The sequence below is a fragment of the Cnephaeus nilssonii genome, assembly GCF_951640355.1.
Source record: "Cnephaeus nilssonii genome assembly, chromosome: 9".
NCBI classification, from domain to species: domain Eukaryota; kingdom Metazoa; phylum Chordata; class Mammalia; order Chiroptera; family Vespertilionidae; genus Cnephaeus; species Cnephaeus nilssonii.
The window spans coordinates 66,230,658-66,248,619 of record NC_137080.1 but is presented as its reverse complement, the minus strand read 5'-3'; the positions used below and the strand labels follow the sequence as shown (position 1 = coordinate 66,248,619).

Sequence of the window (17,962 nt, the reverse complement as noted above, 5' to 3'; positions counted from 1 at the left end):
ATTTAATTATCATAATCTTATTAAAATTATCCCCACTTTAATGGACCCATGGACTTAAGAGGGATCCACATTTAAGTATCTCCATCAAAAAGCCTCATAATTTTATTCCTTATTAAATTCTATATAATAAAAAGCTAATATGCAAATGGTTGTCATGCCCTCACGCCATAACGGCTCAGACACTCAATACTGGAAAGAGAGGAATGGGGACCAGCCAGGCTACAACCTGGGAGAGGGACAAGCCGCCTGTCCCATGGTCCCGGGCGCCAGCGACTGCATCTGCACCTACGGCCAGGGAGAGGGACAAGCCGTCCGCCCCGCAGTCCTGGGTGCCAGTGCCTGCAGCTGCAGCCCAGGAGAGGGACAAGCTGCCTGCCCCACGGTCCCAGGTGCCAGCACCTGCGGCTGCGGCCCAGGAGAGGAACAAGCTGCCTGCCCCACGGTCCCAGGCACCTGCGCCTGTGGCCCAGACGAAGCCGCCCGCCCACGGTCCCCTGTGGCTGCGGCTGACCTGGGCAAAGCCAGTCCAGGTCCTGGGTGCCTGCGGCCAGCCAGAGGGAAGGAAGCCCGGGTCCCAGGTGCCTGCGACCAGCTGGAGGAGGGAATCCTGTGTTCTGGGTGCCTGCAACCGGCTAGAGGAGGGAATCCTGGGTCCCGGGTGCGGGGCGAGGCAGAGGCGGTTAGGGGTGATCAGGCTAGCAGTTAGGGGCAATCAGGCAGGCAGGCTGAGGGGTTAGGGGCGATCAGGAGATCACACAGGCATGCAGGCGAGTGGTTAAGAGCCAGCGGTCCTGGATTGCTAGAGCCAGTCGGACATCCCCCGAGGGGTCCCAGATTGGAGAGGGTGCAGGCCGAGCTGAGGGACCACCCACTCCGTGGACAAATTTTGTGCACCGGGCCTCTAGTATGTAATAAAACTCCTAGGTAGTTTGATCTTGATAAGTGGTTACACTGGATCCTCTCCCTTAGGTCTTAGGCCTTAAGTGACACCTGCCTACCTACTCAGCATGATTTTCTGGTTCCCAATCTCAGCACCATCAGAAGGTTCTCTGATTGCTTTATCAATGTTCTTCAGCCCAGACCTTTGCATTCTGGAAAAGTAAAGCTCATCTAAGGATATCTCAACTAAGTCAGTATGATTATTAGGTTTAACTTACTGCTTAACCCTTTGCACTCGCTTGTTTTTTTCTCGATTCCTGCTACCAATGCTAACCGTGTCGAGTCACACTTGACATCCGAGTGCAAAAGGTTAAATAATAATGTTCTCAGTTTCTGTTTGAATATAAGATATGGTATTAATTTGAAAAATGAAATAAGCCAGTCAGAGAAAGATAAGTACCACATGATCTCACTCATTTGTGGAATATAATGAACAACATAAACTGATGAACAAAAACAAATACAGAAACAGACAAGCATCGATCAGATCGTCAAACTTCAGAAGGAAGGTAGGGGAAGGTGGAGGTAAGGGGGAGAGATCAATCAAAGGACTTGTATGCATGCATATAAGCCTAACCAATGGACACAGACACCAGGGGGGTGAGGGCAATGGGGGGATAAGGACACATATGTAATAGCTTAATAAAGAAAATAAATAAATAAAAAGCAAAATTAAATAAAAATAATAAATGAAAATATATATCTTTACAATATTATTCCTACAATAAGATTTCTGTCAAAGATTTTTAATAATTTCACATTTTTCCCAATCCCACTTATCACCCCAGAGCCACCAGAGTAGTGCTGTTAAACTGTTAGAGTCTACTGCTTTCCCAATGGTTTCTAATCTCAAGCAAATTAATTTCAAATCCCAACCATGGCATATAAGTCTACATAACATGGCCTCTGGCTGTTTCCCATCTAAACTTTGGTCATTCTTCCCCTCGTGAACTGAGTCCAACACATTGGCTCTGTCTTCTTGCTATTATCTGAATACAGCATATATATATATGGGTTTTGCACTTACACTTCCCTCATACCTGGCTCTTTCGTTTTACTCAGCTCTCTGTTCAAATGTTAGAGAAGCCACTCTTGACCTTAACAGCAGAACCAGCCTCCATTACTGCCTATCCCTTACACTGCCTTATTTTTCTTCCTAGCATCTACCACTTGATCAGAGGGAAGCAATTCTCCATGGGTCGCTCATTTCTGCACATCATGTAAGCCAGGCACTAATCGCCTTTTTTTCCCTATACTATCTTTTCAAAGATGTTTGTACAACAAATAGCCTTGAAAGACAAAGATAGCATCTTCCTCTGGAGCAAAGAGCAGGCATGTTTACTGTCCATTAGAAAAGATTCAGCTTCCCTATGCTCAAAGTTCCTCTCTTCTATGTGAAAGTCTCATCTGGTGCTGTTCAAGTTGCCCCATGGGATTTGGGACTCGGGGCAACGAGAAAATGCTTATTCTATGGCTACTGCTGTTGCTGTAAGTAATATGAAGTTCTTTGTCTCTTGCATCTTTGGCCAGCATCAATAAAAACTGTAGCAGGCTACAAACAGGATAAAACCTCAGACCCTTCTTAGTTCTTGATGTTGACTTTAGATATTGGTTTCCTCTTTTCCACCTCCCACCCCGCGACTAATCTTTTATCGACTGCTATATATTCATTTGCCTTATAGTTTTCAAAGCACTTTTACAAACAGTATCATCTGATCTTCAAAAATCCTAAGAGGCACTTTCTATCCCCATTTAATGGGGAAAACACTAACCAAGAAAGTTAAAAGACATACCCAACATCAGCATAACAAATCTGTCACAGAAAAGCAATTAGAGTCCAGGCCTAACTCCTAATTTGTTATTAACTATTTATTGCTTCTTAAAAGACAAATATCTCATATGCCATACATATATTCTGTGACATGGGAGGATAATTACCCACTGATATATCAGATGGCAAATTCCTTGCATAGTAATACATGAAAAAAACAAAATTGACAATGAATAATAAAACTGAGTACCCAAATAAACACCAGAAATACATTAAGATGCATGTATTTTAGACTTCATTATACATTATAAAACTTAAAGGAAGATATATTTAAAAAATATCAAAAAGGTTTCCTTTATAACCAGTATTTTCCATCTTTGCAAGAATCAAGAATGTTGTAAACATAAACTCCATTAACCTGAAAAGGTTCCATATACTTAAAACTTCCTGCACAATTCTCTTTCGGGAGATAGGTAAAGAAGCATTTATTACTGGCTCTTCCTTTATAATTTGAGAGGAAAAAAAACCTCAAAGAGCAGTCTATACTCAAGTTTGTGGGGCTATTATAATTCTTACCTTATCATTTCTAGGAAGACTGAAAAAAAATCAAAATCTCTGAGAGTATAAGATTAGATTCTATATACTAGGAAAATATCAAGTTATGTAAAATATCTGATTTTAAAAGTCCTATACTCCCAAGTAGGATAAATCTACTGAATTAGTAACAGATGCTGATCTCTGGTTCAGAATTCTAATATGCTTATAAATCACTAAATCTATTATGGCATGGTATATATTATAACCTTCAAGGTTCACAAGTTATAATGTTTGTTTCTGAATATTAAATTTCACAAACATAGATAAAATGATTGTGACTAAGTAGTTCAAAATTAACCCTCCTCTTAAGTAAACTCAAGAAAAATGAGGAAAGAAGCACTAAAATATTAAAGAAAATAAACAGGAATTGAATACAGGATGGGGCAAAAGTAGGTTTACAGTTGTTCATATAGAAAATATAATAATTGATAAATAAATAACAAAACAAGAATAAACTGTTTGCTTACTCACAACTGTAAACCTACTTTTTGCCCCACCCTATATATGACTAAGGTAAAAAAAATTGATTCATAAAGTGATTCTCTGATTTTAACTCAATTATCACCATATACTTACTGTGTAAGTTATAGCTGCCAACATTCCAATCAAGGTCAGAGAACTAATGGAAAATGACAAGGCAGCTAAACCATCTACAAAGAAAGAAAAACACTGTTAAAAAAGTAGAGCTATATTATTTAAATGTTTATATTCAACAAACCAATATAAAAATATAAAAGTGGGTTTGTTACACATTCTGAAATAATAAACCCAGTATGTATTCCCTCATCCTCGAAGTACTAAACTCGCAAGTGCAGAAAAATGTTTTTAAAGGTCTCTTCACAAATTGATTTGTAAAAGATCTTTCAGACTAAGATTTTCTTTCCTTCACTGCTTAAAATTAAAGAGGAAAAGCACTAATTTTGGAGCCTAACACAAAATCAGCAAAATATTAGACACTCAAAAGTTAGCAAAAATTTTTCTGGCCTTTTGCCATAGCAGACCTACACAGGAAAGCCACTAACCTTGACTCATCCCTCTCCCCTCAATCTTGATATTCCTAATTACTTTATTCTTAATTTTCCAATAACTTTTAATATATAGCCTAAAACTAAAATTTTAAAGAGTTTATTTCACTTTTTAACTTGAAAAGAGCTAATTTGCCCATCTGTAAAGGGGGAAAAAAGCAAACAAACAGAAAATAGAAAAACGTAATACCAAAATAGAAAAACTATGTTAACAAGTTAGATTTTGGAAATTATTTAAACAAAAGCCAATGAGTGAGGATATAACAGATTATGCAACAAAATACTATGCAAATTTGAATATTCTTAAACGGGAGCAATGCTAATTTTTTAATTATTGATCTAGTTTAAATGCAGGCCCTGTGGAACTAACTATAATTTTGATTAAATTAATGAATCAATATTAACCTTTTCATAAATAATAAAATTAGAATAATATCTTCTTAAAACCTGCATCTAAGTTTTTATATAACACTTGAAGAGAGCACATTAACAAAATCACAAACTATGCAAGGGAAATTTTTAATCCTTAATTTTTTAAACTATAAATACTACATTTTATTAAATCAAAAACACTGATGCTGTTTTTTTCTTGACCTTACTAGGAGTATCAACAGAGAGTTCATACAACTAGGAAAGGTCTGGCATTTGGTGGATAGCAATTTTAAGATACCATCACATAAAATACATCCCCAAATCAAAGATATAAAAGTGTGAAAAAACATGCATCTTAGAATTGTTAAAATGGAGTATTATGCTAACATATTTAGCAAATCAAAAAAGTTAATATTACTAATAGTGGTAAGCAAAATGTATTCTAGGTATGGTGTTAAGATTTGAGATTTTAAAAATTAATGTTAAGACTAAAGAGAATGAAATTACAGAAATTATCATTATGCTACCTATATAATCAGTGATTCAATTTATACTAATACTCAAAAACTAGTATAACTTAAAAATATTTAAGGCAGAAGAGTAGTTATTTAAGAGGGCAGAAAAGTAGTTATTCAAGAGACCTGAAAGAGTTAATTGCAAGAAAAGAAGCAATTTATTTCTCAGCAATAGGATCAGGTGCATAATCCTGACAATTCAGTATTAGTAGATGCTAGGCCTGCTATCCTTATTCTTGCTGGTATCAGCAAGATATTAATGGACCACAATTTAGAAGATGAAATCTTAAGTGGAAAGGGAGAAAATTAAGTTGTACAGCAAAGATTCCAGGAGTTAATTTAAAGGATGTACAGTACCTATTAAAAAAATACAAAAGCAGCCCTTGCTGGGTGGGTCAGTTGGTTAGAACATCATCCTGTACACCAAAAAGGCTGTGGGTTCGATTCCTAGTCAGGGCACATACCTGGGTTGAAAGTTCAGTCCCCAGCCTGAGTATGACAGGCAACCAATTGATGTTTCTCTCGCTCTCTCCATTCCTCTCTCTCTCAAATTGATAAACATATCCTCACATGAGGATAAAAAAATTTTAAAAATAAAATAGTAATGAAAATTCTCAGCATGATTATAAAATAAATATTCTATCTTTCTTTGAAAATAAGTTACTATGTGTAAAAGCACATAAAATTCTGAGTAATAAGTAAACATTTTTATTTGATATCAATTTCTAATGCCAACTGTATTTTTCAATGAATAAACAACTTTCTTAACCTAACCTCCTGAACCTATTTTGTTTTTCTCTAAAAACCTAGGTCATGTTGACTAAATTAAAAAAAGCTTCTAGAAAAGCAATTCTAAAATGTTTTGATGAGGTAAATTGGTAATATTATTTTACTTACAGGAAATTTCTTCACATTATATTCTGCTATTTATAAAAGACTACTTAATCAGGATCAAATAGCAATATAGGGTTCTTTCATTAGTTAAAAAATTAAAAAGCCAATATTTAGCAAATTTCTTTAACATATTTTTCTATATATCCAAAGTGAATTACAGATCACATAAAAATTATAATACCTTCACTGCTAAAATACTTTGAAGATCATATTTTCTCTTCAACAAAGTAATTTTATGAAGTCAAGAGACTAGATACATAATAGCTACATAATTAAAATAAGTCTTAACAACAGAAACCCCCTAATTTGTCTAGCATACTTCTAACCGCAAGTTTAAAATTCTTAATAATGCAAAAACAGGCTTCTCAAAAAAGTCTCAACGGTCATGAAATATGAAATATTAAGGTTGTGTGTTTTTTAAGGAAAAGAATACTTACGACTACTTCCAAGTTCTTCAAACAAAAACTTCACTTTTTCCCACTCTGTAGAATTTTTGTTATTGGGAACATTCAATGGAACAAAAGCACTACAAAGGAGAAAATAGCTGTTTAATGGTGTTAAATTCAAAAGATCAAATAAAAAGAAATAGTCTGAAACTCAATTTTTAGTAATTTTTTTAAACAGAGATCAACTTTCCCCAAAAAAGAGTTAGCAAATCAAATCTGCACCATGTACAGAGGGTGTGAGAAGTTTCTTACCTATGTGTTTATTATATCACAAATTTGTCTTAATAGTTTTATCACTGCATTCAGGGTAGTTTCCTTTGTAACCCTATTTACTTTATTTTCCACATTCAAAAATATTTTGAGAAGGAGCCATAAACTAAAGATGGTCAAAAAGGTCCATAGCATTAAAAAGGTTAAGAATCTCTGCGTTAAATCAGGAAAACAGAATATAAATGTATGTAATGATTTCAATATATTTATATGCATAGGAAACAATAGAAAGGAAATATACCAGAATAAACAGTAAATATCTCCTTGTGGGATTAGGGATGATGTCTTTTAAGATAGTACTATAATTTATTATTGGAACAAAAAGTTAATGTGTAGGGGAAATGAACAAAGGAGCAAATAATGAAGCAAATATTAACTAGAACAATGACCATAATTCTCTATTTTCTTGCAAAACAACAGTCAAGAATTTTATGGGCCTAAGAAAGGAAGATACTCAGAGTAGAAACCATTTTGCATCTTTTTTTTTTTTTTAAATCCTCACCAGAGGATATGTTTGATTTTAGAGAGAGAGAAGGGAGAGGGGGAGAAAGAGAGAAATATCAGTGCACAAAAAGACTCCAACCAACTGAGCTACACAGGCCAGGGCTGATCTTTACTTTCTTCTTAGTATATTTCTTTATCTTACAAGATTCTACCAATATACATAATGAAAGTAAATAAATCAGATGTTTTCATAATAGCATCCCAAAAAAATTCTGAGCACCAAGGCCTGTGTGAGCTTTCCTGATTGGCAACACTACGTCTTATCATAGGTTGATGCCAAAAAGTTAGTATGTCCTGAGGACAACAAAAGCTTCACATTTGGAAGCCTCTCAGACTCTGTCCTATGTATTTCTTCTTTTAATTGTAATAGAGGCCCAGTGCACGGATCCGTGCACCGTTGGGGTCCTTTGGCCTGGCCTGCACCCTCTCGCAATCAGGGACCCCTCAGGGGATGTTGGAGAGCTGGTTTTGGCTCGATCCCCTCAGGCCAGGCCAAATCTGTGCACCAGGCCTCTAGTATTCATATAAGATGCCCCCTCCCCACTTCCCTCTGAGATTCATCAGTGTTTCCATGCCTGTGGTTTCCACTCCTGCATTGAGCATCTGCCCCCTGGTGGTCAGTGTGCATCACAGCTACCAGACGGTCAGCTGGTAGGCCAGTTGGCCGGTTGCTTAGGCTTTTATATAGAGAGACTAGAGGCCCGGTGCACGAAATTTGTGCACTGGGGTGGGGGGTGTCCCTCAGCCCAACCTGCACCGTCTCCTATCTGGGACCCCTTGGGGATGTCCGACTGCAGTCAGACATCCCTTTCACAATCCAGGACTGTTGGTTCCCAACTGCTTGCCTGCCTGCCTACTTGCCCCTAACCGCTTCTACCTGCCAGCCTGATCACCTCCTAACCCAGTGATGGGCAACCTTTTGAGCTTGGTGTGTCAAACTTCGCCAAAAAACTGAGCATAACTCGAGTAATGTGTCACTTTGAGGAAAAAACTAACTCCAAGACTCTAGTCGCAAATGTTTCATCCTCAGGGGCAGCAAATGTTTCATCCTCGACATGCGGCCGCATGTCATAAGAAATGGCTACACGTGTCAGTGCTGACACGCGTGTCATAGGTTCGCCATCACTGTCCTAACCACTCCCCTGCCAGCCTGATCGACGCCTAACTGCTTCCCTGCCAGCCCGATCATCCCCAACTGCCCTCCCCTGCATATTCCCTCTTTATTAGAGAGGGTTTTTTCTTTAACATATTGGACAGCCCTAACTGGCTTGGCTCAGTGGATGGAGCATTGGTCTGCAGACTCAAGGGTCCCAGGTTCGATTCCAGTCAAGGGCATGTACCTTGGTTGGGGGCACATACCCAGTGGGGAGTGTGCAGGAGGCACCTGATCGATGTTTCTCTCTCATAGATGTTTCTAGCTCTCTATCCCTTTCCCTTCCTCTTTGTAAAAAAATCAATAAAATATATATTTTTTAAAAAGAAACATTTAAGCCCGGGTCCGGGCGAGGCCGCGGGCCCCTGGAACCGGGTGAGCCTGGGCCCCCGGTCCGGGCAAGGCCGCGGGCCCCTGGAACCGGGTGAGCCTGGGCCCCGGGTCCGGGCGAGGCCGCGGGCCCCTGGATCCGGGTGAGCCTGGGCCCCGGGTCCGGGCGAGGCCGCGGGCCCCTGGATCCGGGTGAGCCTGGGCCCCGGGTCCGGGCGAGGCCGCGGGCCCCTGGATCCGGGTGAGCCTGGGCCCCGGGTCCGGGCGAGGCCGCGGGCCCCTGGATCCGGGTGAGCCTGGGCCCCGGGTCCGGGCGAGGCCGCGGGCCCCTGGATCCGGGTGAGCCTGGGCCCCGGGTCCGGGTGAGGCCGCGGGCCCCTGGATCCGGGTGAGGCCGCGGGCCCCTGGATCCGGGTGAGCCTGGGTCCCGGGTCCGGGTGAAGCCGTGCCCCCCCTGGGTCCGGCCGAGACCAAACCAGAGGGAGTCGGACCTGCATTATCACCATTTGTCCACCATCCAGAGCTGAGGGGTCAGTGCCGACATGTACTCATAAGGAACTGGTGGACATTGATATTGGGTCTCAAAAGAACTGTTGGTCCAGAAAGAAACTCACTACAGACTGATTTTTTGCCTGTCAGCATAACTATTATTGCCCGTCGCACATTCAATTCTTATAAGTACATCTCTAGTGACACATGATTTCGCTCATCTAGGGGAAATAATGAACAACATGGACTGATGAACAAGAACAGAACCAGAAACAAGGAGGCACCGATCGGACTATTGGGCCTCAGAGGGAGGATAGGGGAGGGTGGGAGGAGAAGGGAGAGATCAACCAAAGGTCTTGTGTGCATGCATAAGAGCCTAACCAATGGTTAAGTTCAACAGGGGGTTGGGGCATCCATGGGGAGGGGTGTGGGATGGGAATGGGGGGATGAGGACAAATATGTGACACCTTAATCAATAAAGAAATTTAAAAAAAAATAAAAAATAAAATAAAATAAAAAGAAACATTTAAGATTCCTCCATATCTGCCTGGCTGGTGTGACTCAGTGGTTGAGACCACAGGCTGCCGCCCCTGGCCGCGAGGGTGTGCACCCCGGCCAGGCTGAGACCCCAGCCCAGGCTGAGACCCCAGCCGAGGCTACCACCGCTGGCCAGGGATCACACCGCGGTGTGATACCGCCGCTGGGCAGGTATCACGGAGTGGGGGCTTGGGCACCTCCCAGCCGGACACCCTGGGCTGCGGCCACTGGGCGGGGATCATGGCATGGGGGCGCGGGGCCTCCCAGCTGGACACCCCAGGCTGCCACCGCTGGGCAGACTGGGGGACTCCGGCAGGGCTGAGAGAACTGGGCGCCGCCATCTTGTGGCTATGGGCGCCGCCATTTTGTCACGGAGTGGTGGTTAATTTGCATATTACTCTTTTATTAGGTAGGATTCTTTACCTGTAATAAATCGTTACTATAAATATAATTGCCTTCAGTGAGCTATATGAGTCCTGCTAGAGAAGTATCTAACCTGAGGGTGGTTTCATGAACTGCTCAAAATTGTAGTTGTTTAAGTATAAAAAGTGAGAGGTGTGTTCCCTCAGACTTTTTAGTTTGGCTAACTCCAGGTACATTCCCAATTCCTTTTCCTCTCAGACCTATCAGAAAATCCTGCTGGCTTTCTCTCCAAATAATAGGCAGAAATAAATCACTACTGCTTCCATCATGTTTTGTCGAGATTATTGCAATAACTTCCTAACAGATCTCATGCTTTTACCCTTAACCCCATAAAATCAAATCTCAAAACACTATCCAGAGATCCTTTTAAATGTCAGATCATGTTACCCAATGACAAAAACACCTCCAATAGCTTCCCAACTCCCTCAGAACAAATGCCCAAGTCTTTACAACAGCCTACAATGCTCAACTAAATTTGGCAGCTCTAGTTACCTCTGACCATATCTTCAGCTACTCCAGCCTCCATTCACTCCATTCCAGCCACACTAGTTTCCTCACTTTGTTTTGAACATGCCAGACACATTCCTGCCTGAGGGCTTGTCATTTACTCTGTTCTCTGACTGCAATGTTCTCCCCTCCTCCCATATAATTCATGGCTCCTCTCTTCCTTCAAATGTCTTCTCAAATACTACACTCTCACTAAAATTTCACACACACAACACAACCTACTTTTTATTTTCTTTCTCTCATGCCCCTGCCCCCTCCTAAATGTATGCTCCACGAAGGAGGAGTTGTCTTTTCTGTTAACTGCTGTTTCTCCAGCACCTTATAGTGTCTGAAACATAACAGGCACACAATAAATATTTGTAAAACAAATGAATGGAACTGTCCCTTCTTGTTATTAATGTTTTTGCAAGGAGCCATTTGCTTCACTTTAACATACTGCTTCTAAATAAATAAATACCATCTAGAGGATCAGTTAAAACTTATTAATTAGAATTGTTAAAACTGTAAACTCTGTAAATGAGGACTAAAGGTGACTTTCCATAAAAAAGACCAGTAAATTTTAGAATAAACTTTAGAATAAAATTCCTTTTGTTTTGGACAGATATTCTGGTCTCTGTAAAGATTTGTGGTTTTATTGATGGTTCTCAGTCAGGCTCTAAATCAGAAGGTGGCAAACTACTGACTGCCTGTTTGCAAATCAAGTTTTATTGGCACTCAGTCACGTCCTTATGTTTATGTATTGCCCATAACTACTTTAGAGCTTAAAGAGGAGAGTTGAGTAGTTGAGTAGTATGGGGGTGCTGTTCAGAGTACGCCAGGTGTTCAAGGCCAATTTGCCACACACATGTGCAAAAGCAAGGACACAGCAGTTTCACTGCATGCACTGCGCAGGTGTACCTTTCTATAATCCAAATACTTATATCACTATTTGGCAAGAAGCCTCTTTTGTTTGAGCTTGTACATAAGTTGCCACTGATCAGCCAGTTTTGGCTGCTTTCTTCGTAATAAAGCATGTTCCATTTGCCTGGTGTTACCTGTGTGTTTTTCCAATTCCCTGCACCCAGAAGGGTCAAGTCCCTGGCTGAGGAGCTTGCCCACACAAGTAGCCATGGAGACCACGTGGACTTCTAATTTAAAATACTACCTACCCTTTAAGAAAAGTTTGCTAATGTCTGTTCTAGATAATTTCAGTTTACAGATAAGGGACCTCCACATTAACAAAGCACATTCACAAAACTAGATTTAGCTTTCTTTAAAAGGCCAAAACAACTTTTTAAAATATACTCAATAGCTAAAATAAGCAGAAAAACCACTAAAAAATGTCCTTTCAAAAAGTACTATTTTTCATGACACATTAAGGCAGGCAAAGGGAACTAGAAATATGCCTATAGGACATCTGCATTCTAAGAACTCCTAGAACTATAAAAAATTAGTGACAAGTCTTATTCCTATCACAAGTTGTATTCAATACATAAAATTTCATTTATTGAAATTTCTGACACAAAATTTTAAATAGAAACTTTAAAAAATTTATTAGTACCTCATAATATTTCCTAACATAAAAAAAAAACCAAGACTTATTTTAACAAGAATAAATGTCTACCATTAAAAAGGACAAATGTTTTCCAAAGAGGAAATTTTAAATGTATAAAAACATGTGTAAAACTTTATTAATATTAGTATAAAATTAAGAAAACATTGACAAAGATGAATTCAACAACTTAAAGACTGATATGTCGAATGGCCAGCATTCTCAGTGGTTAGAGCATCAGCATGCACAGCAGAGGTGGTGGGTTCGATTCCTGGTCAAGGGCACATATCTGGGTTGTAGGTCTAATCCCCACCCCCGGGTCAGGGTGCCTATGGGAGGCAACCAATTGATGTGTCTCTGTCACACCATTGTTTCTCTCTCTCCCTCCTCGCTCTCTCCCCCGCTCCCTTCCACTCTCTAAAATCAATGGAAAAATTATCCTCACTCCTTGGGTGAAGTTTAAAAAAAAAAATCTAGAAAGATGCACAGACAAGAATTTTTATTGAAGTGTTGTTTATAAGAATGGGAAAACTGCAAGTATCACAGATGTCCAAGTAGTTACCACTAGAAGATCAGATAAACTATTATATCTTAAGGAAATGCAATATGGACAAAATTAATTGATCTACATTATTATTCTGAAGAAGTGTCTATAATATTTCAGCAAGTAGATTATTAAGAATTACAAAAAATATCATCACAATTGTGTAAAATTACAACATACAGGGTATGTGAGGGAGGGGCGCTCTGCATGTATTTGAGCACATACAAAATGTCTAGATAAAACAACATTAAAAAAACAGGATAATCGTGGTTACTGCTTGGTGGTGATATGAAAGGTGTTCATTATTTTTACATTTTGTTTTTCCTTTTGTTATTATTAAAACTAGAAGCCCAGTGCACGAAATTCGTGCATTCAGTGGGGGAGGTGGGGGGGGGGGCGCGTTCCTCAGCCTGGCCTGCGCCCTTTCGCAGTCCAGGAGCCCTTGGGGATGTCCAACTAAAGGCTTAGGCCTGCTCCCAGGACTAAGTCTTCAGTCGGACATCCTTAGTGCTGCTGTGGAGGGAGGAGAGGCTCCCATCACCACCACTGTGCTTGCCAGCCATGAGCCTGGCTTCTGGCTGAGTGGTGCTCCTGCTGTGGGGGCAGCTCCTACATTGAGCGTTTGCCCCCTGGTAGTCAGTGAGCATCACAGCGACCAGTTGTACCACTGTTCAGTCGATGTTCATTTAGCCTTTTATTATATAGGACTAGAGGCCCAGTGCATGATTGAATCATGCACATGTAGGGTCCCCTACACGCTTTCGCTTTTGATTGCGGGGGAGCTGGGTGCCTGTCCGCTGGTGCACCAGCGGACAGACACCCAGCTCCCCCGCTTTTGATGGTCCGCGGCGGGACGTGAGCTCGCTGCCCCAGAGGCCCCTTCTGTTCCACAGCACAGCCATGGCGCAGATGCTGAGCTCGCGCTGCCGCTGGCGACGCGAGCTCAGCGTCCCACTGGCCCAATCGGCTACCCCACCCACCCCGAGTCCCGCCCCCTGCGCCTCCCACTGGCCCAGTCGTGGGCGTAGCAGAGTGATGGTAATTTACATATTACCATTTTATTAGGTAGGATGATGCTGTTTTCATTCTCAAGGGAAAGTAATTAATACTTACCCAATTAAAAGAAGAAGTGCACAAATCACAGCAAATCCCAATGTATACTTAAGTGCCGTTTTAATTTGCTAGATGTCAAGGGAGGAAAAGTATACCATTTAGTAAGGTCTTTAAAATATAATAGTCTTACTACAATATAACAGTATTTTTAAATCAAATGTGCATTTATATTCAACTGTGTAAACTTTTCCTTGTTAAAAAAAAAGTCTTAAAATTTAAGGAAAACCAATGTATATACACATCTTAAGCATCTTTGCAAACTACATTAGCTTTTAAAATCTTTTAAAAGCATGTCCCAGCTGGTGTGGCTCAGTGGTTGAGTACTGAGCTATGAACTAGGAGGTCACTGTTTGATTTCCCGTCAGGGCACATGCCTGGGTTGTGGGCTCGACCCCCAGTAGGGGGCATGTAGGAGGGAGCAGATCAATGATTCTCTCTCATCATTGTTTCTATCTCTCTCTCTCTCTCTTTCCCTTCCTCTCTAAAATCAGTAAAAAAAATATTAAATAAATAAAAGCTTGTGAAATGCAGTACACTTAAAGCATAATTAATTCTCCAATGGGTATCTTTAGTAAAATTATTAGAATATTTAATAAAATATTCCCCCAAATAGGGAAAAATAAGAATCTACAATGGCCCTACCCCAATTCACCAAAATAAATTATACTAGTAATTATAATAAATATTTAACATATATGCATGTATGTATACATATATGTATACATTATACATAAAGCATGTAATATTAGTATAAAATATAAAAACATATATAAACAGAAAACATATATCATACCAGAACTGTGCTAAACACTTAAACTCATTTCATTCTCAAAACAACCCTAAGATAGATATTCTCATTCCTACTTTAGAGATAAATAAGCTGAGGCCCAGAAAGGTTAAATAATTTGCCATAAGTCATATAGGTGGTAAGTGATTAAAAAGAACCTGAAACCAGGAACTCAGGTCTTTAAAGTCTGTTTTACTTGGTGCCCACGATGTCATCCAAATATAAAGAAAAACACAAAGCTGAATCTAATTCTAAATATGGAAGAAAAGTTCATCTTAAAGAAAAAGTTAAATCAGTGAGAAAAAACTATTTGTCTCTCAGTCTACTGAAGTCTCTAAAAATGACCTTTTAAAAGTTAAATGCATGCTTCATATGATAAATTCTTGTTCTCAAAGGAGTTAAGATAGTCCTGAGGGTAAAAATATAAAAAGGAAGATCTTAAGATCAAGCAAAGGGCTGGAGGAGATGCACTTTAGAAAAGTGAATTGAGAAAGCTTATGTCTCATTAATTTTTAACAATAAATTTGTATCCGGCCACTTTACCTTACATACATTGGGTTTTCAAATAGAGAGTTATATAGTATCTGCAAATAATAATTTTGACCTTCTTTATAAATAGTTAAACATCTTGTTTACTACTTCTAACAAATTACACTGATTACCACTCTGGGAATCATATAAAATATTGTTGATGTGCTTAATTCCTGATCTTAATGCAAATGCTTTAGGTTTTAATAACTATGATTAAGCATAATGTTGGCTTTTGAGTCAATAATATATTTGTTTTTACACTTAAATACAAAACATAAACACAGTATAAAACAAATTCCTGTAACTCAATAAAAAGACAAAAGACATTTATTCTTTTTATGCTACTTTTCCCCCTTAAATCAGAAATAAAATGTTCATTTTTGGCAAATACCTTTCCACATACAATTTCTTCTTTGACCTATTAAATAATCACATATTAATAGATGTGCTGATGAAAAATCACCCATACAAACTAGAGATGGATCCAAATCATTTATACTTTGTTAATGTATTTTTAAGATACCCTTGCATTCAATTTGCTAATATTTAGTTAAGGTATTTATACCAATCCTTAAGAGATACTGGTTTGCAGTTTTGGACATGCACATGTAGTATATCTATCAGGGTTTTATACAGTGTTATCCTGGATTAGTAAGAACAGTCTGCAAGTGTTCCTTTGTGCCCTGGAACAGGGGTCAGCAAACTACATCTTGTGGGCCACATGTAGCCCACCTCCTATCCTATGTAATAAAAGCCCAGTGACTGAAATGGTGGAACGACTAGAATGACCAGAGACCAGAACAACCATGGCCACTGACCCCCCCCCCCCCCCGGCCAGGGAGTGGTTAGGGGCGATGAGGTAGGCAGGCGAGTGGTTAGGGGTGATCAGGCAGGCAGGCAAGTGGTTAAGGGCGATCAGGCAGGCAGGCAGAGTGGTTAGGAATGATTAGGCAGGTAGGCGAGTGGTTAGGGCGGGATCGGGCCTAAACCGGCAGTCAGATATCCCCTGAAAGGTCCTGAATTGCGAGAGGGTGCAGGCCAGAAGGAGGGCCCCTGCCCCCTGTGCATGAATTTCATGCACCGAGGCTCTAGTTTTACTAGACTACATCATGCTCTTTAAGTACCATCTCTGACTACTTTCACACTACAACAGCAGAGTTGAGTAGTTCAGACAGAGTCTATATGGCCCTCAAAGACTGAAATACTTACTACCTGGCCTTTTACAGAAAAGTTTGTTGATGTCTGCTCTAGAATAGTCACAAGTCACATGTAGCTATCAAGCACTTGAAATATGGCTCGTTCAAACTGGAATTTTGTTCTAAGTGTAAAATGTACTACTCTAAATTTAAAATAGTGTAATAAAAAGGGGGGGGAGAAGGGAGTGTGGGGGGAAGAGAGCACAAAGAGGGGATAAAAGGTGACAGAAAAAATTAAAAATCTGAAGAAAAAATAAAATAATGTGAAAAAAGTAATATCTCAATATGTTTTGACTCTATCTGAAATGATAATACTTAGAACATATGACATTAAATATAATGTATCATTAAAATAATCTCAACTGTTCCTTTGTACTTAATTTAATGTGGCTAGCTACTAGAAAATTTCAAACTTCACATGTGGCTCCCAATGTATTTCTATTAGACAACAATGCTGTAGAATAAATTCAGTCATGTCATTTTTTGAAAAAGAAGGAAATAATCATTCAGCCCCCCTACAATGATACTTACTGTGCATTTACTAGTATCATCATCATCCTTTTCCTCATAGTAGAAGTAGACAAAAGGGATCCAGAGGAACACACAGAATAATATAACAGAATATAAGGCTGTGAAAAGAAATAATAAACTGAGTTCTACTAAAACATATGAACTTAAAATTACATATATATATATGTGTGTGTGTGTATATATATATACATATATATATAAAATATATAGCATAACTCTATGTATATATGTAAAAGTTCAAATCAGCCTTTTCTGACCCCTGTCCCAAGAAATCAATAACACTATTAGATAACAAAACATAATTCAAGTAAAACTATGGAGCAATTTTTAACAATAAAATCACAATAATTCTGCCAACAACACTTGTGGCAGCTAACATCTTACTCTTATTATGTATTCAACAACACAGTGCTAAGAATTTCTTGTGAGCCATCTATCTCATTTAAATGAACTTCAACTTTTATATTCCTTCCAACTTAAAATCAAGTACAGTTGACACAACTGTTACAGTTGCCAGTCACTCAAGTTAAAGAAACATCTATAATCATATGTCATTTTGATACAAATAATTTCCCAAATTTAAATTTTAAATATGCAGTGTTGTAAAACTGATCTTACACAAATCAAGATATAGAAAAGAAGTACAACAGAACAGTAAAATTAGATTCAAAGTTAACTACTATTACTATTTATCTGTTTTAAAGTAATGTTAGATTTGAGATATTTTCAACCAGTAGCAAATCAAATTATTTATTTTAATTCATATGCAACTTAAAATTTGAACAGCCAAACAGAATATATCCTATATAATGAGAGGAATATGCTTATTATCCGTTACGCCCTAAGGTGTAACAACCAACCCTGTAATGACCTGATCATGAATCTACAGGAGGGTGGGGCAGCAAACTACAAGCAGGTGGCCGAGAGCTACAGGAAGGGGCAGGGCAGCAAGCTATG

The 17,962-nt window shown here is 39.4% G+C and overlaps 1 protein-coding gene across 1 annotated transcript in view; it reads right to left on the bottom strand.

Annotated features, from left to right (window-relative positions):
* Positions 1–17,962, bottom strand: part of LMBRD1 (LMBR1 domain containing 1) — an 86,667-nt gene that overhangs the window by 46,258 nt on the left and 22,447 nt on the right. The window contains exons 4-7 of the mRNA XM_079780653.1: positions 17,006–17,103; positions 13,961–14,028; positions 6,551–6,639; positions 3,884–3,957 (exon numbers count right to left, since the gene is read on the bottom strand). Of these exons, the coding sequence (XP_079636779.1) occupies positions 3,884–3,957; positions 6,551–6,639; positions 13,961–14,028; positions 17,006–17,103 (329 nt within the window). The remainder of the gene's footprint in view (positions 1–3,883; positions 3,958–6,550; positions 6,640–13,960; positions 14,029–17,005; positions 17,104–17,962) is intronic.